The sequence below is a fragment of the Pyricularia pennisetigena genome, chromosome 3 (assembly GCF_004337985.1).
Source record: "Pyricularia pennisetigena strain Br36 chromosome 3, whole genome shotgun sequence".
Taxonomy (NCBI): Eukaryota; Fungi; Ascomycota; class Sordariomycetes; order Magnaporthales; family Pyriculariaceae; genus Pyricularia; species Pyricularia pennisetigena.
The window spans coordinates 3,466,742-3,488,049 of NC_043742.1; the positions used below are offsets into that span (position 1 = coordinate 3,466,742).

The 21,308-nt window shown below is 52.8% G+C and overlaps 7 protein-coding genes across 7 annotated transcripts; 3 read left to right on the top strand and 4 right to left on the bottom strand.

The window, feature by feature from the left end:
* Positions 1 to 749: 749 nt before the first annotated feature.
* PpBr36_02688 (uncharacterized protein) lies at positions 750 to 4,943 on the top strand (the record flags this gene model as incomplete). Its single annotated transcript, XM_029889866.1, has 3 exons — positions 750 to 1,705; positions 1,862 to 2,763; positions 3,001 to 4,943. The coding sequence occupies 3 exons, from the start codon at positions 750 to 752 to the stop codon at positions 4,941 to 4,943; spliced, it is 3,801 nt and encodes a 1,266-aa protein (XP_029754208.1).
* A 384-nt stretch (positions 4,944 to 5,327) lies between these two features.
* PpBr36_02689 (uncharacterized protein) lies at positions 5,328 to 7,087 on the bottom strand (the record flags this gene model as incomplete). The annotated part of the gene is made up of 2 exons (XM_029889867.1): positions 5,328 to 6,486; positions 6,594 to 7,087. The coding sequence occupies 2 exons, from the start codon at positions 7,085 to 7,087 to the stop codon at positions 5,328 to 5,330; spliced, it is 1,653 nt and encodes a 550-aa protein (XP_029754209.1).
* Positions 7,088 to 7,612: 525 nt separating this feature from the next.
* On the top strand, positions 7,613 to 7,861 carry PpBr36_02690 (uncharacterized protein; the record flags this gene model as incomplete). The annotated part of the gene is made up of 1 exon (XM_029889868.1): positions 7,613 to 7,861. One exon carries the CDS (start codon positions 7,613 to 7,615, stop codon positions 7,859 to 7,861), a length of 249 nt encoding a protein of 82 aa, XP_029753321.1.
* Positions 7,862 to 8,871: 1,010 nt separating this feature from the next.
* Positions 8,872 to 10,237, bottom strand: PpBr36_02691 (uncharacterized protein; the record flags this gene model as incomplete). Its single annotated transcript, XM_029889869.1, has 3 exons — positions 8,872 to 8,992; positions 9,105 to 9,848; positions 9,978 to 10,237. The coding sequence occupies 3 exons, from the start codon at positions 10,235 to 10,237 to the stop codon at positions 8,872 to 8,874; spliced, it is 1,125 nt and encodes a 374-aa protein (XP_029753320.1).
* A 796-nt stretch (positions 10,238 to 11,033) lies between these two features.
* PpBr36_02692 (uncharacterized protein) lies at positions 11,034 to 14,787 on the bottom strand (the record flags this gene model as incomplete). Its single annotated transcript, XM_029889870.1, has 4 exons — positions 11,034 to 11,233; positions 11,302 to 12,079; positions 12,243 to 14,560; positions 14,742 to 14,787. The coding sequence occupies 4 exons, from the start codon at positions 14,785 to 14,787 to the stop codon at positions 11,034 to 11,036; spliced, it is 3,342 nt and encodes a 1,113-aa protein (XP_029753323.1).
* Positions 14,788 to 15,513: 726 nt separating this feature from the next.
* Positions 15,514 to 16,881, bottom strand: PpBr36_02693 (uncharacterized protein; the record flags this gene model as incomplete). The annotated part of the gene is made up of 1 exon (XM_029889871.1): positions 15,514 to 16,881. The coding sequence occupies one exon, from the start codon at positions 16,879 to 16,881 to the stop codon at positions 15,514 to 15,516; it is 1,368 nt and encodes a 455-aa protein (XP_029753322.1).
* Positions 16,882 to 18,759: 1,878 nt separating this feature from the next.
* Positions 18,760 to 21,119, top strand: PpBr36_02694 (uncharacterized protein; the record flags this gene model as incomplete). The annotated part of the gene is made up of 7 exons (XM_029889872.1): positions 18,760 to 18,876; positions 18,983 to 19,019; positions 19,212 to 19,358; positions 19,497 to 19,564; positions 19,651 to 20,024; positions 20,097 to 20,164; positions 20,233 to 21,119. 7 exons carry the CDS (start codon positions 18,760 to 18,762, stop codon positions 21,117 to 21,119), a joined length of 1,698 nt encoding a protein of 565 aa, XP_029753325.1.
* Between the last annotated feature and the right edge of the window lie 189 nt (positions 21,120 to 21,308).

Sequence of the window (21,308 nt, forward strand, 5' to 3'; positions counted from 1 at the left end):
GGTTACCAGGCTAGAGGTTGGCTAGCCCCTGACTACCGCGGTATAAGCGCGCTACTTTGGGTTAAACGACAAGACTTCAGCAACGCCCAGCTTAGCATTGGGCTTACTGGAAAGGCCGGCTCGACCCCTTTACGCCGGAGGAAGAATGGCGAACCAGGGGTCTTTTACCGTTGGCTCGTACATCAGGCCATTCTAGGTGTGCAGCTATTTTTTTTTTCTTTCGTTTTTCTTGGCCGCCGCTCGCTGACACAAGTATCTTACGGAGATATTCCAGTCAAGCCGTAGCGGCTGGGGACGAAAGCTTGACGCGTCTGTTGGATATACGTACCTTTTGTTAATCTCCCATTCGTAATCGCTCGGATGGTAGGCCGCATTGCCCAACTCCTCGGAATGTCTCCGGTGTCATCACACGCGCCCTGATCCTATTAAATCTCCCGGCAACTCCCTTTCTATTCATCACTCGGATTGACAAGAAACCAAGGTCTTGGCTTCAGCTCCCGGTTCCCTAGCGTTCTTTACCATATCTTCACTGAGCTCAGAGAAACGAAACCATCGTCAGGTTCGTTGCTCTTGGCATGCCACTCATTTGACAAACGCACGGTAGCCACGTGCGCGTGTATAGTCACTCGTTTAAACTTTCGTTCACATATAACTTCTGGGAGATCCACCTCTGCCACCCCCAGCAAATTTTGCCGTTGGCCTTTTGTCGATCTCTCGCCGATCCCACGTATTGAGGCTTGCATTACGCCATGATGCGCCTGGCTCTCCTCCTAACCGCGGCGGCCTCGCTCGCGTCGGCCAACATCAACTTCACATGGGTTCAGCCAACTTGCAGCCCCACCGACACCTACAACAAATGTCTCCGCGGCCAGCACTGCGTCGACACAAAATGCTATGCCGACGTCGCGATGCCGCCCGACCACAACTGGAATCATGAGGCACTGGAGAAGAGGGAGTACATGGCGGCCGGCTTCAGGCTGGCGCCGGCACACGCGAAGTATCGCCTCGGCAAGAGACAGGGCGTCGTCACCACCGACGGCTCTTGCGGAACCCAACACGGCGGCAAGGTTTGTGGCAACTGGGCCAGTGGTTCTTGTGAGTCGGATGCTCTTTGGGGACCTTTTGGTCGTTTGGTGGCAAAGTACGGCTGGCTAAGTAGATTGTTAGGCTGTTCCAGGTATGGATATTGCGGAAAGACCAATGCCTACTGCGGTGATGGCTGCCAGAGCGGGCCCTGCCTCTCCAAGTCTTCTACCACTTCCAGGTCTTCGACCAGCTCCAGGTCTTCTACTTCTTCGAGCTCTTCGGCCCAGGCCACGTCTTCCAGCCTCTCGGTCCGCACTACGTCTTCGAGCTCAACCGCCTCCTCGAGGGCTTCCAGCACCGTCAGCACCGTCTCGGCTGTGCAGACGGGCGTGGAGTCAAAGGATGGAAGCTGCGGCAGGCAGTTCGGCAACACCATCTGCGGCAGCTGGAAGGACGGCAACTGTTGCTCTGCATGGGGCTACTGTGGCAGAACAGCAGTTTACTGCGGCGACGGCTGTCAGAGCGGCGATTGTCTGAAAGCCCAGTCCGCCTCGTCCTCGGTCGGCACGTCGACTTTGTCGACATCCACTCATTCTTCTTCGTCAGCTTCGTCCAACTCGTTGGCTGGCACTTCATCCTCAACTGGTACTTCATCGGCAACTTCGTCCAGCTCTTCGTCGTCGACTTCAAGAAGCTCTTCTTCATCCGTGACCACCTCGTCCACCTCCACATCTTCGAGCTTGTCAACCAGCTCTTCGTCGTCGACGTCAAGAAGCTCTTCTTCATCGATGACCACATCTTCCGCCGCCTTCTCCTCCACCTCGACGTCTTCCAGCTCGTCGTCGTTGTCGTCGTCTACATCTGCGGCCAACCAGCCTGGCAACACAGAAGTCCCAGTACCTCAAAAGGTGACTGTCAACGGAAGATGTGGTGCCGCGTTCGACGGGACTGTCTGTGGCAACTGGCCGCAGGGCAGCTGCTGCTCCCCCTATGGGTACTGCGGAAATTCGGCTGCTCACTGCGGTGATGGCTGCCAAAGTGGAAACTGCCTCAATCCACCTGCTGGACAAAGCTCGTCTATGGTCAACACCGTCAGTGTCACTGCCGCGACCAGCGGCACTTCTACAAGCAGCAGTATTTCTACCAGCAGCAGCACATCGTCTGGCAGCAGTACGTCGCCTAGCAGCGCTTCATCTTCAAGTAATGCCTCTCCTCCCACAAGTGGCACTTCTATCAGCAGTGGTACCTCTACTAGCAGCGGTACTTCTACTGTCGGTGCCGCTTCAATTGCCAGTGGTACTTCCACCAGCAGTGGTACTTCCACCAGCAGTGGTACTTCCACCAGCAGTGGTACTTCCACCAGCAGTGGTACCTCTACTAGCAGCGGTGCTTCTACTGTTGGTGCCGCTTCAATTGCCAGTGGTACTTCTACTAGCAGCGGCATTTCTAGCAGTAGTGGCACTTCCACCAGCAGTGGCACTTCCACCAGCAGCGCAGCTTCTACTCCAGTCGTCAAAGTAACTGTTGATGGCTCCTGTGGCAAGCAGAATGGCGGTACTATTTGTGGTAATTGGAAGGATGGAAGCTGCTGTTCCGTATACGGATACTGCGGCTCTGACGCGGCATACTGCGGTGATGGCTGTCAGAGTGGAAACTGCATTAACCCGCCTGTTGCGTCTTCTTCATTGGTATCCAGCAGCGTTAGCGTCGCCAGCGCTGGTAGCACCAGTAGCACTGGTAGCACCAGCAGCACTGGGAGCATCAGCAGCACTGGGAGCATCAGCAGCACTGGGAGCATCAGCAGCACTGGAAGCACCAGCACCATTATCCCTGTTTATTCAGGAAACGCTACCAGTACCAGTACCAGTACCAGCAGTGGCAGTGGCAGCACCGGTAGCATCACCAGCACGAGCAGCAGCAGTGGCAGCGCCAGCACTGCCGTTTCTGTTCAATCCGTAAACGGCACCAGCACAGGTATTTCTATTCAATCCATGAACACTACCAGCACAAGCATCTCTGCTTCATCGTCGACATCCATGAGCAGCTCCCAGGCTACTACATTGGTGACCTCGACTTCATCCACCTCATCTCAAACTTCCAGCAGTAGCACCAGCAGCACCGTCTCATCCACACCGTCTCCTACCCTGCGGGTCACCAAAGACGGTTCGTGCGGTGCTCAGTACGGCAATACAATCTGTGGAAACTGGCCTGACGGCAACTGCTGCTCCATGTATGGATATTGCGGTCGCCAAACGGCCCATTGTGGAGACGGTTGCCAGAGCGGTAACTGCACAGGACCTCCTAGAGCCCCCGGACCCAAGCCTGCGCCTGCGAATCCCAATCCTGGTTCGTTTGCAGTCGTAGGTCAGTCAGGTGTTCCTGCTATGCATGCTGGTCTGCTGCCCAACGGGAAGGTCTTCTTCTTGGACAAGGTGGAGACTTTTACCCAGCTAAAGCTGCCAAACGACGACTGGGCCTACTCTTCCGAGTACGATCCCGAGACAAACACGGCCGTGCCGCTGTCCTACAAGACCAATGCCTTCTGCTCTGGTGGTGCGCCTCTCGCCGATGGTCGCTTCATATCGATTGGTGGCAACGCGCCGCTGTCTTGGCTGGCAGCGGACGTAGGTGATGGTTTCCATGGCATTCGCTACCTGAACCGCCAGTTGCACAACTCGTCAATGGACGGCCAAGGCTGGGACGAGCCGGGGAACCAGTTGTCATCTCCTCGCTGGTACCCCAGCGCCCAGACCCTGGGCGACGGTCGGGTCTTTGTCGCTTCCGGCAGCTTGAACGGTCTTGCTCCGGAGAACAGGGTCAACAACAACCCAACGTACGAGATGCTTGATCGTAACGGAGTCTCGTCTGGTCAGTCGATCAACATGGACATCCTTGTCAAGGCTCAGCCCTACTACATGTACCCGTTCATTCATCTCATGAATGATGGCAATCTATTCGTTTTTGTCGCCAAGACGTCGCAAATCTTCAATGTCGGAAACGGTGTCGACACGGGCACCATCGTCAAGGAGCTGCCAGAGCTGTCGGGCGACTATCGCACGTACCCCAACACAGGCGGCTCCGTCATGCTGCCACTTTCCAAGGCCAACGGCTACGCGCCCGACATCTTGATCTGCGGAGGCGGTCCTTACCAGGACGTTACCGCACCGACTGAGGCGTCGTGCGGCCGCATCAAGCCAATGGACCCGAACCCCCAATGGGAGCTCGACTCCATGCCCGACGGCCGTGTCATGGTTGAGGGTGTGCTCATGCTTGATGGCACCGTGTTCCTGGTCAACGGCGCTCACCAGGGAGCCCAGGGTTTTGGCGTGGCCGACAAGCCCGCCTTCACCTCGCTCATCTACGACCCCGCGCAGCCCCTGGGCAAGCGTTTCACGACTGCTGCGACGACCACCATCCCGCGCATGTACCACTCGGTGGCGCTGATGCTCGAGGACGGTACGATCCTCGTCACGGGCAGCAACCCAGTCGAGCAGCCGATCCTGGAGGTGAGCAAGGAGACGCCATACGCGACCGAGTTCCGCGTCGAGCGCTACACGCCGCCCTACCTGAGCAACGGGAGGCAGTACCTGAGGCCGCTCAACATGACGCTGTCCGGCACCACCATGAAACCCGGCCCCGAGGGCAGCAGCACCCTCAACGTGCGCTTCGGCCTCCCCAGCAAGACAGTCAAGGACGTCAAGATTGCGCTGTACAACAACGGCTACGTCACCCACAGCGTGCACATGGGGCACCGCATGGCGTACCTTGAGCACACTGGCTTCACCCCTGGCATGACGGCTCAGAACCTCGTCGCCCAGGCCCCGCCGTCCAACAACGTCACGCCCCCGGGCTATTACATCCTCTTTGTGATCGCCGATGGTGTGCCGAGCGTCGGCCAGCAGATTCTGATCCAATAGATAAAATTACGCCTGATGCTTTGGGAGGGATGGTTATTATACTAGGTGGCTTTCTTGGGCTTTCAAGGGGCGTTTATTTTTTTTTTTTTTTCCTTTGTTTTTTTTTTCTTCGAAGAGACTAGGAGGGTAACTTTGTTTTCTTTTTTTCCTTCTTCTAGGTTAATCAAGCCACTGGCAGACACTGAGGTGTTAATACTCTTTCTTTTGTATAAACCTCGGGTATATCTAATGCTACTCGGTTTGTCTGCCTATCGTACCCGGGTATTGCTGCTGTTAAAGGCTGTACTGGGCCAATTATAAACCAAAAAAATAATAATTTCAAATATAGAAAAAGCAATATAGTAGGACATGGCTCGAGTCAAATAATACACACGAATAATAATATCAATCAATCAACTTCAAGTCCCTTCCGATCTTGTCGACCCACACAGGATCTGAATCTTCTTCTTCCAGACGCGGATCAATTTTAGCGGCCTTCCGTATCCTGACGGACCTTCTCGTTTCGGCATCCACAATTATCCTCTTCCCGCCCCAAGCCTCTGGCAACCGAGAGGCGACGTCGTATTTGACTTGGTCCGTCTCGCCCTGCACCAAACACAGACTATATCTTCCCTCCCACGTCTCGCCCGGCTGCATCTGGCGGAGGAAGCCCCTGAGGATCGGGGTGAACATTTTGAGGACGAACTCATAGTCTTCCGGTTTTGTGTGTCTGCAGCGCAGAAACTCCAGCTGCGAGAGGGCGGAAAGCTCGCGGGCCGTCTCGAATAGGTCGTCCTGGTCGGGCGCAAACTCGAGCCACCGCAGCTCCGGCAGGTTCCGGGCCAGGATGCCGACCACGTGCGTGGTGAGCACGGGTATGCCGAAACGCGCATGGCCGCTCTGCCCGTCGCGGTGCGAAAAGACGAGCTTGCGCAGGCCTTGGTGCCCGGCGACGGCCGACGCGAGCAGCGAAAAGTTGCCCATGTTCGAGTCCCACCGGTCCAGCCTCAGGGACGTGAGCGTGGTGAAGGAGCGGAGCCAGCTCCGCTGGGCGTTGAACATTTGTATGCTGCCGGGGTGGTTCAGGTCGAGCTCCACCGACCGCAGCCTCGGCTGCTCGGCTCCGTAGAATTCGGTCTGCAGGGCCTCGAAGAATTTGAAGAGTTCCTCGGCGGGCTGGTAGATGTGCAGCTCCGTCAGGGAGGGGAAGTCGACCACGCGGAGCATGGCCTTGGCCTCTCGCAGGCAGAACCTGCACATGATTAGAAACTCGAGGGCCGCGAGCTGGAAGTCGATGTCGTCCATCTTGACCTCGGCCGCTAGGCTGCATTTCTCGTGATAGTGGAACAGCTCCAAGCTGCGCAGCGTCGTGGCCGAGCCGCGCAGCATCCTCAGGGTCTCCCCGTCGTCCTGTCCAAACCTGGCGCACTCTACATTGTAAAAGCAGAGATGTTCAAGCCCGGTCATTTGGCTCATCACAACCGGTATCTTTCTGAGGCCATAGCAGTTCACAAGAGATAGTGCTTTCAATCGCCTGCGGGTTACTATTCTGTCTGCTACTGGCCTATGGGGAGGTGGGACGGAACAAGAACGGTTGAAAGTAAGTCTTGGCGCTTGTTTTTTTAAAAAAAAAAAAAAAAAAAAAAAAAAAAAGGAGCAGGGAAGGCTCACCGATCTAGACAACTGGTCTCCAAAACCTCAACGTTTCTAAAATTACTCAACGAAAACCTGAGCCAATGGCTGCATAATTTCTCATTGTGCAAGCGATCGTCATCGCTCCCGTTGATGATGTACCGACGCACATATCTCGCGCAGTGCGGTATGACGTTGCCGTCGACCACGTCTTGCGCAGCATAGAAGTTGCGCTCGATGAGCGATCTCTTTTGCCTGCCGGTCATGCAGACCTCGAGCCGCCAAACCAGGTCGGCCGCCTCGGCCTCGTCCGTGCACGAGACTTCGACCTTTTCCCAGGCCCGCGGCCCTACGAGTTGCTGGAGCGATTTGCTGGTCTGCATGAGCCTGTCGACACTTGCGTCGTCCAGCCAGCCGACTATCATGTTGAGGAGCTCTGCACTGAGGTGCATCAACCTGTCGTTCGGGTGGACGACCACGCCGGTGACTGGGTCGAGGCGCGGCCTGGCCCGGAGGCGTCTATTAGGAAGCATCTTGTGCTATTAGTTGTCAAGCTCTATTGGTTTTGTGGTTTAGGCTGGTGTTGTATTTATATATATTTGCAAGGAAATCGACAATGTCATGATGATTTGGAAGTTATGAGAATGGTTGTATCAAGGGGGATGATGGTGATTAATGAGGTAAACTCGGGAGGACTGGACCTTGCAAACAACAAAAGGGGGAAATTCGATATCCCTGGATTGTGACAATGGAATTGCTGTTGCCCTTGCATTCCAGTTTTTGTCAGTTGCACCGCAACCGTGTATGCTGGTAATTTTCCTGGGCAGTGGAAAAAGAAGACAAGAATTCCAATTGAACGCGGTTTGCCGTATTCCAAGGAAAGGAAATAGAAGGCTAATTGCTCGGCCAAGCTCTTTCAACGTCTTCTGTTACTGGCAATTGGCATGGGCACACGGAAAAAACTTGCCCTGACGGAATAACGCTGTCGAGGAACCGTAATGTAAGCAAAATTCCACCTCGAAAACAAAACATCAATATTCCGCACACGCGATCCAACCATGGCCATGCTGAAGGCCATGCTCGCCGAAGCTGGCCTTCATGAAGCCGACGACCAAACCGATAGCGGAGCCGATTTCTTCTCTCGCGTCTGCCCGCACAGGCTGTCGCAACCGCCAAAGATGAACGAGTTTGATGCGGTACATCCCCCGGCAGACATGGGCCAGCTTGCCGATGGTGATGAGCAACGTGCGCTCATCGAGGGCTGGCGTGCTGAAGATGGATGGGAACTGCGCAGGCCATTTTCTTAATCATTACGTACTCTCGAAGGATTAATGACAGCAAAGAAAGAAAAGCTTCACAAAGTCATTGGACCCATCTGTGGCCAGGTGCATGTGGGCAACAAACACAGAGATGCGTACCATAGGATTCTTGAGCATGTGCTCAAGGTCCTCTAGAGTTCGCGTGTTACCTACATTCCCAGTTATGCCGCCATCTATAGAATTGCGCGCAAGCTACCGCTCCTGGAGCATTGGCCATTTGTTCTCGAAGGCAAAGTCTGGGGAGACAAAGAAAGTCTGGGGAGACAAAGAAAGTCTGGGGAGACAAAGAAAGTCTGGGGAGACAAAGATTGAAAACAACCACGGTACATGTCACAACGCCTTCTGTAATGAAGGTTCCACTTCTATCCCTGGGTGCCTTGCCAATTGCGCATGCAACGGAAACGCCTGCCGCAATGAAACCGGCAAACGCGGTAGAAACAACGTTGTCTACTACACAAGAGAGCGATCTGTTCGATTTACATCAGTGCTTTCCTTGTAATTGCAGGAACTGATGGGATAGCAAATGGCGTACTCGGCTTGCCATCTCTGTATGGGAGAGAGCCAAGGAAAATATATGTCGGGCGAATCGGTCTGTATAGTTCTTCTGTATCACCCGAGAAATGACAAGCAAAGAAGCGGTGCAACCCATGAACTTCTCGGGATCTCCGCCCAAAGAACTTTAAAAATATGTCCCTGCCAAGGATAGTTCTCGAGACCAGACGGATTTTGAATCAAAGTAGAGAGTCCACAAGGCCAAAGCAACTACTCTCTTGTTCTTACATTGTGTAGTACCTACTTGCCTACATATCCTGTAAGGATGGTTGGGGATTTGAGTCAAAGCTCGTTGTTTGGCAGGACCAATTGCCAGTAGAGTTTGGAGCGGACGACAGAGACATTCGCCATTGATGCGCGCTAACCAAAAAAACGGCGAGTAAAACAAAGAACAAACAAACAAGGAATTAAACGCTAACCTCCAGTCTTCTCTTGTCCACCTCTTACTAGTCTAGCTCATGTGCCTTTTTGATGGCCTTGGATTTTCCAGCATCCAGCACCACTGCTGGGTCATCTTTGGTGCCCTTCCGGCTGACTTGATTGCCATTTTTGGTTGTTATGGACGTGCTGGGGAGAGAGGCGTTTGTAATTGTCAGCAACCATGAACACATCAAAGAAGGAAAAAAAAAAAAAAAAAAAAAAAAAAAAAAGTTTCAGAATGATAATTGGCGCAACTTACTCTTCCTCTTTGACGTCCAAAACTTTCCCTTGCGGATGATTGTTGCCCCATTTCCAACTCACGGTGTCGCCCTTGCTGAGGCCGTTTTTGGCGTCGCCCTCGCCGCCAGCCTCTTCGTCTTCTTTGTCTTCTTGTTCACCCGCTTCCGTCTCGCCATCTTTGTCGCTATCCTGATTCCCATCCGTCTCCTCCTCTCCATTCTGCTCGTTCTCGTCGCCATCAGCCATCTCCTCGTCCAGCTCTTCATCGCCATCCTCGTTATCGACATCATCCGCCTCATCCCCGCTCGATTGCTTTTTCGCGCCCGCACCCTTGCTCGTCTGCTGCTTCTTTTGCGCCCCGTTCTGTTTGCCGCCAGCCGCCTTGCGCTTCTGCCCAGATTTGGCCGTGCTTTCGTCGTCGTCGTCGCTGGGCTCATCCTCCTCCTTGGGCTCTTCCTCATCCTCTCCACTCCCCTCCTCGTCTTCGTTTGCCTTGGCGTCCTTTGCAGCGGATCGAGTCTGCCGTTTTGGTGTTTGAGAGGACTTGGACTTGCCGTTGCTGGCCGAACCCTTCTTCGACTCGTCGCTGGCGTCCCCATTCTTGTCGTTTGAATCCGAGCTGCCGTTTGCAGATGGTTTCCCTTCCGTTGCCTTGAGGATGTCATGGCCCCAGTTCTTGAGCGACGCATATGACTTTGTCTTTTTCAACTCCTCTTCGGACTTTTCGCTGTTGCCCTTGGACTCCTGCGCCAAATGTCGCTTGCTGCAATGTTCAATGCGTTAAAATCCCAAGTCAACCCCCGCTACCTTGGGTATCAAACACGCAAACCGCGCACCCCAGGAAATAAGACCAATGGTGGGCATTCATATGCCAGGCTTGATAGCAACTTACCAATAAGACACGACCTTGCGCATGTGCTGGACCTGCTCATCCGTATATTCGTCCTCATTCTTGTCCGGGTTCGCCTTGAGGATCTCGACAATCTTGCGTCCGCTGTCGTGCCCAACAGTCTCGCCGTTCTTGTCATCGCCGCCGTGCTTGGGCCAGCCGGCCGAGTTGGAGTCGTCCGACTTGAGCCACGACTCCAGGTCCGAGGCTGTCATGTTGACGAGCGAATTGAACTCGCTGATGACATCCTTGCGTTCCTTCATTGTTATTGCTTTTCTTTTTGCCCAGTTTTTATCCTGTGATGAGTTCCTGTTTATAAAAATAAAAGATAAATGAATAAAAAGAAAAATAGGTATTCTCAAAGATCATATGGTCAAGGAAGATTAATGTTGCATGAACGCCGACCGCAGGTATTTAATCGTGAATTTACGCGCTCAGATTATACATTCAGCCTACTGCAACTCTCAAAAGTCAACCCTGGGGGACGTGCTTGGACGACTGTCAGAAGTGGTGTCGTCATCGGTATGTAGCGTTTGTAGGCCCTTCAAATCTCAAGGGGTTGACTTTTCCTTCTTGTGGGACCGTTGGAAAAAGTGCATTTATCGCCAAAAGCAACATTCTGCTAGGTCAACGACGTAATAATTGGTACACCGTCAATAGCCCCTTGCATAAGGTTGGCTTTTCGATCTCGGCAAACCTTATCCCGATCGATGGATTCGGCCCTCGATCTCATCCCGGAATTGGTGGATCCAGGGGAGTCGCACTAAATGACGCAGTAATGCAGCATCTTGTTTGTTCAGAAGGGGCAACCTGCCTGGACGATCCCGAGTGTCACGCAAGTCAACCTGCCAGCGATAATTTGGAAAAGTGATTCAATATAGAAAAATCAACATTGAAAAAGTCTATGGTCATTATGATGGGTAAAATGGGGAATCGCTTTTTTTTGTCATGCATCGCGTAATGAGTGAGTGGGTCACAAGACAACGAACGTATCCTGAGCACCATGTATGTGTAGAAAGACATTTTTGTGCAAGAAATCAACGAGGCAACCAAGACCAATTAACCGGCATGGGCAAGAGCCAAAACAGCTTGGTGGGACTGGAAAAGTTCCGGCTTGCCTTGGTACAGTTGCTGCACAATCTTCTGTACAAGAACCCGAGTCTCGGCAGTGAGCTGCTCATTCGGCGGGCTCAAAACCTTTTCGAACACGGCAATGAGCTGTGGCGTCAAGCCCATGATCGTGGGCTCGCTGTGATCGTCTGAGGTAGTAACAGCGTTAGTCGGTGTAATCCTTGCAAGTGTCAACCGTACCAAGAAATGTACTCACAGAGCGTGTAAATGCACTCGTAAATGGGTGTGTTCTCCTCGAACCCATCCTTGTCGTCCGTCAGAGGCAGCTTCGAAACCATGCTAGGTAGGAAGTCACCAATCGGAACGCGATCGGGGTGCTTCATCATGAGGCGGGATAGGCAGCCGCACGCGTTGTCAAGTAGCCTGTTCTCCTGCGACTGAGCGTAAAGCATCGGCTCAACTTTGCTGAGGATCTCCTGTAGGCTCGGGAGGTATTTGTCGGAGGCATTGGACTGTAGCACCAATTGACCAGCGCCGTAGGCTGCGTTGCTCTTGGTCTCGGGGTCCTCATCGCTCAAGCGATGCACCAGCACCTTGAGAAGGCGCTCGGTGTGCGGCGTAACAGTCGACCCCATGTGGCGGATGCACTCAGCAATGACACCAACGGCAGTAGACCGTTCAGTGGAGTCGTTGGAGCTAGCAAACTTCACGATAGGCTTCTCAAAAATCTTCCATAATTCCTGGAAGGCAGGACCAAGGGACAGGGCGAGGCTGATGACAACGTCGAGCGCAGTATCAATGACAAGCCAGTCATACTCCGAGCTCTCCTCGACGTTGTTATCCTCGTCCTCATCCCCAAGATCCATCTGGCAAGGGTGCGAGCGGGTTATGATTGATGTCAATGCAGTGATTACCTGAGACAGAGTCTCTTGGCCGACAAGAATGGCAGGACCGCAGCTCTTGAGAACCAACGCAACCATGCGGTTGATCTCAGTGACAACATCCCTAAACGTGGAAGGCATGTCAGCAAATAACTAAACAACGGGCCAAGTCCAAGAGTAAACATATAGTGGAGGTTGTGATCAGAAAGTAGAAACGCTTTCTCAGCACCCGCAATATTTTTTGCGTCTGAGTGAGCTGGGTATAACGCATTGTATTCATCACTTCACAGAGGGGGTATCATGAGACGGAGATGACTTGCCTGTCGCTTTCCTCGCCCCACAGGCTCAGTGTTGACGTTGCAACAATCTCACCGAGCTTTTGGAGGGTCACGCTAGGAGTCTGCTTGGGAGGGAAGCCAGGCTCCCATTTGACGCCCGTCTCTTCCTCTGTCAGGTGCCAGACACGGCCATATGCCCGCCATAGAGTTGAGACGCTAGCCTTGCGGCAGCCCTCGTATCCGTGGCTGACGAGAGGAGAGATGAGCTCAAGGGCCTTCTCAAGATGCTTGGAGACCTCGGCTATACCGCAGCTGTGGGAGATGATATCGCCCAGAACCTCAATGGCAACCTCCTTCTCCATAGCAGCAGCCGAATCAAGGAAATCCTCAAACAAATCCTCATCGTCTGAGTCTTCCATAAGACCATCCTCCTCCTCGGGGGACTTGATCTTGATCCTCTTGCCAGCGGTGATGAGTTCCTTAGAATCTCCGACAATGGCCTGATCTTCCTCGGTAAGGTCAAGAACGACCTCTTCCTCCTCAAGCTCAAGAGCATCGAAAAGTGCCTTGAAGACACCATCAAGGAAGGGGGCAAAGTCGAGCTCATAGACCTTGGCAAGCTGCGACCACAGAATGAAAGTGCTTTCACGAAGCTCGTAGCTGTCGAGGTGAAGGCTCTCTTCCGTAGAGTGCATGAGGTCTTGGACATAAGGCTTCAAGGCTTCGGGGCCGACAGCAGCAGCGATGCGACCGATGGCATCGCTGATGCCGCCCCTCAAGGTGAGATCTTCCTCGGTCTCCTTCGCACTCATGTACGGACCCAGAGCAGTCATAGTCTTCTGGAAGAATGGCACAAAGTCCTCCTCCATGGCGGTGGCGATGGCTCCGACAGCACCAGCAGCGGCGACCTTGACACGAGCGTCATCGTGGGAAAGCAATTTGCCGATAGGCTCAAGCAGCTCAGGACCGAACTTCTTCATAACCTCGGGCTTGATGCCATCACACATGGCGTCAAAGGCTCCACAGACGGAGCGAATGATGTTGGTGTTCTTCTTCTTCATAGCCTCGTCCGTGCTCGAAGTTTCAGCGGCTTCAAGGTTCTTGAGGAGCGCCTGAATCAGGGGCACGTGCTCGGCAGCGACGTCCTCAGACATCTCTTCGGCCAAACGAGTGAGGCCAACCAATGCAGCGTGGCGGACCTCGATGTCGGAGTCGTTGAGCAAGTTGATGACAATGGGCAGAATTTGCTTGAAGTGGCTGTTGACAAAGTCGGGTGCACCCTCGCAGCTGATGCCCAGCGCAATCACACCGGCCTTGCGCTGCGCAGGGTCAGGAGAGGATGAGAGCTTGGCGAACTGTTCGAGGATGGGAAGCATCACCAAACGAGGAGGAAGGTCGCTGGAAAGCTGGGCAATCAGGGTGAGAGACAACCGCGCTGGCGTGGTGTCGTCGTCGTCGTCATCGTCCAACTCGGTCAGGATTTGCAAGGCCTGCTCAACGAGTCCCTTGACCAAGTCGCCCATCCCCATCAGTTTCATGCGGCGGTAACGAACCGCCTGGGCCAGAAACGCCAAAGACTGCGTTCGGGCATCTTCGCTCGCCTCCTTGTTTGCAGCAATGGTTGCGGTGAACTCCAACAAGTCCTTAAGGTAGTTGCCCAACAAGGATGAGTCGTAGGCAAGGAAAGACTGGAGGACTTCGAAAGACTGCTTGATCTTCTCGTCATCACCGGCCTCGACTGCACTACGGAGCACTCCGGCCATGGCGGGCACAAGCGACTGCACCATCTTGACCTTGTCTGCATCCTCCTCATCCTCGGTATCGATAAGCATGAGGGCACTGCCTATGGCCATGAGAGAGTTGACTCGAACTTCAAGGCTCTGCCCATCTTGAATGCACTTCTCGAGGGTTTTGAATAATTGCGGCAGATGTTCGTTGAAGTGGCGGGGGTCCGACTCCACTGCACTGTAGAGGAGGTACGTGCCAACCTCGCGCTGAGCAACGTTGTCGCTCTCAGAAAGCTGGAAGATACCGTCAAACAGCTCCTTCCATTCTCCCTTGGCAAAGTCTAGGCTGGCAATGTTGGCAATCAGGCGAGATTCAGAGTGTCGGCACTTGGCGTTTTGCTCCTTCATGACGGCCTGAACCAGGTGCTCGCGCACACTGCCCTTGGCACCAGCATCGACCTTGGGCCAGTGCTTGTTGACCAGGCGGCTTGCCTGCACAGCGGCGAGCTGTCTGACGGCCGCATCATCGTCGACGCATACGGTCTCTAGAAGGAGGAGAAGGGATTGAGGGTGAGGGTAGAAGTTTTTCTGAAGGTCGGCCGTGGCTGACTTGACCTGTTCAGTGTCGGCTGTATGTTTTCGAGTGTTTTGTTAGCGAGGAAAAATTTTTCTTTGTGAAATCATGTTCAAATTCGTTTTGTGCCAGGACGCCGACTAGGGTCGATGCGCCATGACCTCACCGCGAACAGGGCGCTAGCTGAGGACACAGGGCTTGCATTAAACGATTATAAGCAGAGGATGATCACTCACGAAGTTGACTCTGCTTTAGCAGAGCAGCCAGCTTGAGGCGGTCCATCTTGATCCTGTAGAACAGCCGCCACGAGAATGGTAGATGGGTTGGACTGCAGGAGGGGAGCAAACAAACAACAACAAAAAAAAAAAAAAATCCGAAAATTATAAGGCCGCGCCCCTTCATGCACAAAAAAAGTGTGGAAAATCTGGACTAATGCGGGGTGGTTTTTCTTCTGATTAGATAAGCTCATTAATGCGCTGGTCCACATGGCGAATTCTTGGAGGGGTAAGTCGTGTCAGTGTTCCTTGCTGCTGTGGTAACGGCAAAAAATCAATTTGATTGTTTGACGCGACTTTGCCCTCTTGGACTGGTAAAACAATTGACGCGTTTTGCTAGAGAGCTGTGACACGCTAAGCTGAGATCAGTAATTTTGCTCCAGCTGCCTTTCCATTTTCCTCGAACCCTACGAAGCAATGAAGCAAGCAGTACATGTTCCTTCAGTCTTAATAATCCCGTCAATTTTATTCAAATTTTTCCAACCCACTACACTGGTCCCTTGCCCCACCATTTTGCGCGTGTCAGTCGTCGGCCCCTGTCGCCACTCTGATCACGGTGAAAGCCCTCAATAGAGGTCGCATCCTCCGGGAAATAATGGAAACCGCCGCCGTCCTAGATAGGAACCATTGAGCCACCTTCATCTTTTGGATCAAGAATAACAGGCGGCGGCTCTCAAAGAAGGCTCATACTTTCTCAAAGGAGCTTGGAGGGCGATCCCTTTACTACCCCAACTCATTGATCTTGTCCACAGCGGCTTTTCTGTTCGGCCTTCATGGCAGCCCCCGTTTTCTTCTTGGCAGCGGCATCCTCGCTCCTGCGGTCCAACTCAATTTTGAGTCTTGTCGCAAACGAGACGGTCATCAGGTCCCGTTGAAACTTTTGTGTCAGTCTTTCCTGCTTGGCCTTGAGCTTCTGGAACTTCTTCAGCGGCTGCCAGCCTTTAGGCACCTCATTCGCTGGGGGATAGTAGCTGAAGTTGACGAAATTACAGAACGGTATCCCACACCGACTGCCCTGATACCAAATGGCCTTGTCAATTGCTTCTCTGATCTCAACACTCGATGCAACAGCACGGATGGCACTCAAATCTCCGTACAGCTTCTCAGCCAATGCATATTGACTGAACAGCCTGTCATGGGCTAGTTTCACGTTGCTGATCAGTTGTGCAAGGGTGCCAGAATACCGGGCTTGTTTCCCCGTGAGAGCCCAAAGCATCAGCTCGTCTTCGTCAAGTTTTCCCTCTCTATTCATCCGCCAGTCATATAGCCAGCGAACGACATGGTAGCTCTCCAACCCCTGCGGTGCGGTGCAATTGTCCCTGTAACCGGTGAAAGCCCGCCCCGCCTCGTCTAGCAGCTCCAGCAATCGCCGCTCGGGCATCACGATCCTGCTGCACTCGACAGTCTTTGCTAAGCATCTTCCAAATATTGCCAAGAGCATGCGTCCATTACTGTCGATACGCGAGGCCGCCGGCAAAGGCCGTTTGACTCTGATCAGGGGGATTTTGGGCAAATCATTGCCCCCGCTGATCTCCTTGTCATCTGCTTTCTCGGCGGCTACTTTGTACTCGACGAGAATCAAGTGCTCAATCAATGAGCGGAGTGCCTCCCTTGCCGCCTGCGCTTCGCTCGCCGGTATGCTCAAGATTGTTTCCAAATCACCCTTCAGCGTTTGCAAACACGCTTTTGCCTCGTCGATATTCATTGTCGATGGCTTGGGTGAGAGTCGCTCGCGGAAGAAGATGTACGTCAGAGCCATGAACGCAAACTTGAGTGTGACCTTGTTCTCTCTGGACCGTCCTTCAGGCCTGGCCGGGAAAAATCTGGGAAGCGACTCCCCGGCAGGGATAGGAGTACCTAGTGTTGACAAGGCGCTTCTCTCCAAAGGCACCTTCGGGCACTCGTTTTCTGCGTAAAGACGAGGATTCTTGCCACCGCAGACCATTCCGCGGACATCCTGGCAGGCCTGAAACCATAGGTCCAGCACTTCAGCGCTCGCAACAGCTGGCGAAGCCGATGTTGCCCATTTTGGCCATATCCAGTCGTTGAACTCGATGGAAATGGTGTCGATCGGAGCTTTGCGTTGGTATGGCTTATTCATCATGACTTGTCTTGAAATACTTTCGAGTGAAAGTCACAGCGCAGAATATTCCTGTCCATGGTGTAGTTCATCAACACAGGTCAACCCGAAATATATCAGTCAACATGTTGAAATGGATCATGCGCTCTTTATGTTTAGTGTTGCACCCTACGGTCACATGTTTCTTCGCGTTGGCCAGCTAACCATGTTTCGTCTTCCTTTGCAGTAGACTCGCCACCTGCTAAACCTTCAGTGCAAAAACCTCAACTTTGCCTATGAATCGGAGCCAACCGCAGTTCCCGGGTTGCCAGGCAACCTAATGGAAAACACGCATGCACCAGCCCTTTCTATATTCGAGGCTCAGGCCTTGGTGTGGACAATATGACCTTTCCTTCTCGCCACCACCATGCCTTTCCCGCTGCAAGCAGTACGTCACAGCTAGAGATAGCGCATATCTCCAAACTCTACAGACATTTGACAGAGACGCCGTCCAGTGTCACAACCCCGTGTTGATCCCTGGCTTGGTTGAATGACTTGCAAGTGCTCCCCATAGCTGCAATTCTCTAGCTAGGATGAAGTACATTGATTTATTTTCGAGATTTTTAGCTGCAGCAGAAGCTTGGCTATGATTTTGCAAGTGCACTCACGCCTCTCGGCCGAGTTGGGCAATTCAAAAAAAAAAAAAAAAAAAAAAAAAAATTCTGACCAAGTCAGCTCGGCTTGATTTATAATTCCGTTTGCTGTCACAATATGGGCCTAAGGCAGGCGGCACTATTTTCTATCTAGCCTATGAGATACTCAACGTGGTATCGGGCAGGCAAAGGGGGGTGGGAGGGGTGCCGAACTTCTCGTCCTCTTACGTACCAGCCACTATTGACTGTATCGTTCATCACATCTGAAGATGCCCGCCGAGAATCCTTAGCACTTCTGGACAGTCATTACCCCGTATGGTCTGATCATGATTTAGGTTGGTTGTTATTGGCGAGCCTGATTGGACCGTAAGCGTAGTTGGACGTGTTCGCAAAGACTATACTAGTCTAATACGGGCCCCTGAATCCAAACGCCGGCCATTTCGACTAGGAACCTGGACGCACGACATTAAACTTTTTATGTCTTAGCGCTTCTGCAACGATCCCTTTGCTTACACAACTGAGTGCTGGGAGCTGCAAAAGAAATGTGGATTTGATATTGAGCCGGGGCGAAAACAGTATCACCCAAGTACATCTAGCTTGGTCAAACCCTTGCTACCCATCTAAGCCCCGCATCATGTCACAACGTGGACGTGCTGGCTTTTCTTTTTTTGTGGCGGCACTCCGGAATTAGATAGTTGCTTCTGCTCTCTCCACACTTGCGAGGTTCCTCTAAGTGTAATGTTTGGAAAGTCGGACCGAAGGCTTCAACCAAAGTGCCAACCTTCCGTTCCCGAGATTTCCATCGCCGCTCAAGCGCTCGAGCCAGGTACATCGGTAGCGAAACGCTTTCTGGCGTACATCACTCGCGATAGCGGATGAAGCGGCCACCCCTTAGCTTCAAGTCTTTGTCGATGGTTGCCTCCAGAACCTTTATGATGGCTGCCCCGTGCTCTTTCCGCCACACCATTTTCTACTGTCATTCCTTCTTGGGTCCTTTCAGCTCCTGTCTTTCCACATTCGCTTTGTTGGACGGTGACATCTCTTTTTTCGTTTCTTTTGCGGTTAAGCCTTTCGCAACGGCTGGATGTTTTCTTCTTGTTTTGCTTTTTATTCGACATAGTAGCCGACCTGGAGCTGGTATCCAAGACGAGTCTTCGAACAAAAAATACCACGCGCCCAGCGTGGGGCTGGATCGCTCCTCTAGGAGCAGGAGGATCGCCTCCAGGTCACCACTTTTCTAATATCACCTTTGAGCCCCATTCTCGAAATGGTTGCGTTCACGAGGTTTCTGCTTTCCAGCGCGGTGCTGATATGGGGAGCCGCTTCAGTCCAAGTCCCTCAACAGACATTAATTGACATCGTCACAAAAACACCGTCATGTGCTGTAAGTTTTCTGCCCCCATGGACTGGTGCACAGAAATTTTGTCTTTATTTACTAGTGGTGGTTATACGCCCTTTGCTGATCAAGAAACCTCTTTCACACATTACAGATGAAATGCTTTACCGACGCAATTACTTCACGAAATTGTAGCCTTGAGAGTGCACAATTAGTCGCCGATTGTATTTGCGTCTCCAATCCGACTCTTTCAACAGCGGCAACCTGCGTGCAGAAGAGTTGCAAGTTTTCCGAACAGCTGGGTAAGGACCATATCGCTCCGGCAGCTAGCTGAGCAGCAAAACATCTTGTACCGCCGCTAATTTTCTCAATGCATCAATCAGTTGCGCGGAACTTGACGCTCTTCTCCTTGTGCAAGGACTACCCCATGGAGAACCGCAGTGCCGACGTCATCAACATTGCCATTATCGGATTTGTTGTCACAGTACCCGTTGTGGTCATACGGATATTATCGAGGCTATACAGCTCAGGTCGACTCTGGTGGGACGATTACACATGCCTTGTTGCATCTGTGTTTTTGTTCGGAATGCTCGGGATGGAGATTGAAAGTGAGCTGCTCCCGTAGCCATGTATTTGGTATTTCTGAGTTACTCACTGTGTTTCTCCAGGCTCGCGACTCGGATTCGGCATACATATCTGGGTCATTGAAGAAGCCCCAGGCCTCTCGCTATTAAAAGTATATCTCTCAATGCACATTGGACACGTTTGCCCAAATGAAAACAAAGAATCCCTTGCTGACGCTCTCACGCTTTAATCATGCAGTACTTCTGGGTCGGTCAGATGATGTACATCGTCGTCCAAGTTTTTGCCAAAATATCCATTTTAATTCTGTACATTCGACTATTCACCACGCCATGGTTCCAGATGTTTTGCAAATGCAGCATGGTTTTCATGGGCCTGCACGGCGTCGGATACTTGGTCCTCGTCATCTTTCAGTGCACCCCAGTCGCCGCAGTGTACAATCGACAAATCCAGGGTATGTGTATCGACTTCAACCCGATCGTCTACTCGGGTGCTGCGTTGAGCGTGTTCGAGGATGTGGTCCTGGTGGTGATACCGATTCCCGAACTCTGGAGTCTGCGGTTGAACTTTAAGAAAAAGATGGGGTTGATGCTAATGTTTGCCATTGGCCTTGTGTAAGTGGACTCGACGGAGCAGGCGTTTGGTCGCCGGAACCCATGAGCATTAAGACTAACATTGTCTCCCAGCGCTACGGTTACGAGCATCATCCGGATCAACTATCTGGTCAAGATTGGGTTTACATATGATCAGTCATGTAAGTCACTGGCATCATCATGGGCAGAAATAAGGTCGCCCGAGGCACATGTTAACAAATCTCTCCAGGGGACAACGTGGACCCAATAACGTGGTCCGTAATAGAAGAGTTCTGCGCCATCATCTGCGGCAGCCTGCCTTCGTGCCGAGCAATCGTCAACGCATGGATACCACGGATATGGTCCTCGGTCGACCACTCAGACGTAGGCAACAGCCTGGACGTACAAAGGGACAACGCCTTTGCCCGATCTGAAAAGGCGCTCGGCGGCGCACCGCAGACCGCGCGACGGAATCGCTTCTCGCTCTATCGACTCACAACCGAGATCGATCCATTAGATCTGGACTTTCGCCAGTCCGGCGGCAGGTGGAAGAGCTGTGCTTCGGCCGTGGGGATGGACAGCGAGGAAGGGCTGGGCAAGGTGGAAGAAATGTCCATCTGCTCAGACACGAAGCGCGCTTCTGAGGGACTGAAGCGGAGGACCGAGGTCGGCGCAAGTCCAGGCGGTCCGGACATGGTGAGCGTGCCGATACACAGCCCGGGCGAGGTGATTGAGATGTCGCGGCGCGCCAGCACCAGCGTCCTGCATCAATCCGTCGCTGAGACGCTTTTTCGGTACTCGATGGCGCCGTCCACGCGTTCTAACCGCTCCTATTCCGTCATCGGCACCGCGTGGGTGGCGCCCGACGCCACTGTCGAAGGTGGCGTCAGCCACAAGGCGCTGGCGTGGGATATTCCCGCCGTGCCGGATCTGCCGACCGACAAGATTGTGTGGCCGCTGCCGTCGAGCTTGGAGACCTCTGTTGAGGCTGAAGCCGAGTTCAGTGGCCCGATAAGAGAGCGCCTCGCCAGCGACGGCAGCATCAACACGGACCTGGGGAGCGAGGCGGAGGAAAAAAGTGATTTTATGGGCAGTGCGCGTAATTCTCGTCAAGGGCTGCCTGGTGGTCTTATCTAACGTCAGATCATGGTTGTATTGGAAATGCTCGTTGACCGACTAGAATACAAACATAATATCTACTTGCTTTTCTTGTGCCTTTTTTTCTTTTTCTTTTTTAATCTTCCCATAGCCCACATACTTTTGTTGACCCTTGCGGTCGAGTATATTTCTGTCCTGTTGCAATGCTTACCATCACCAATTGTCATC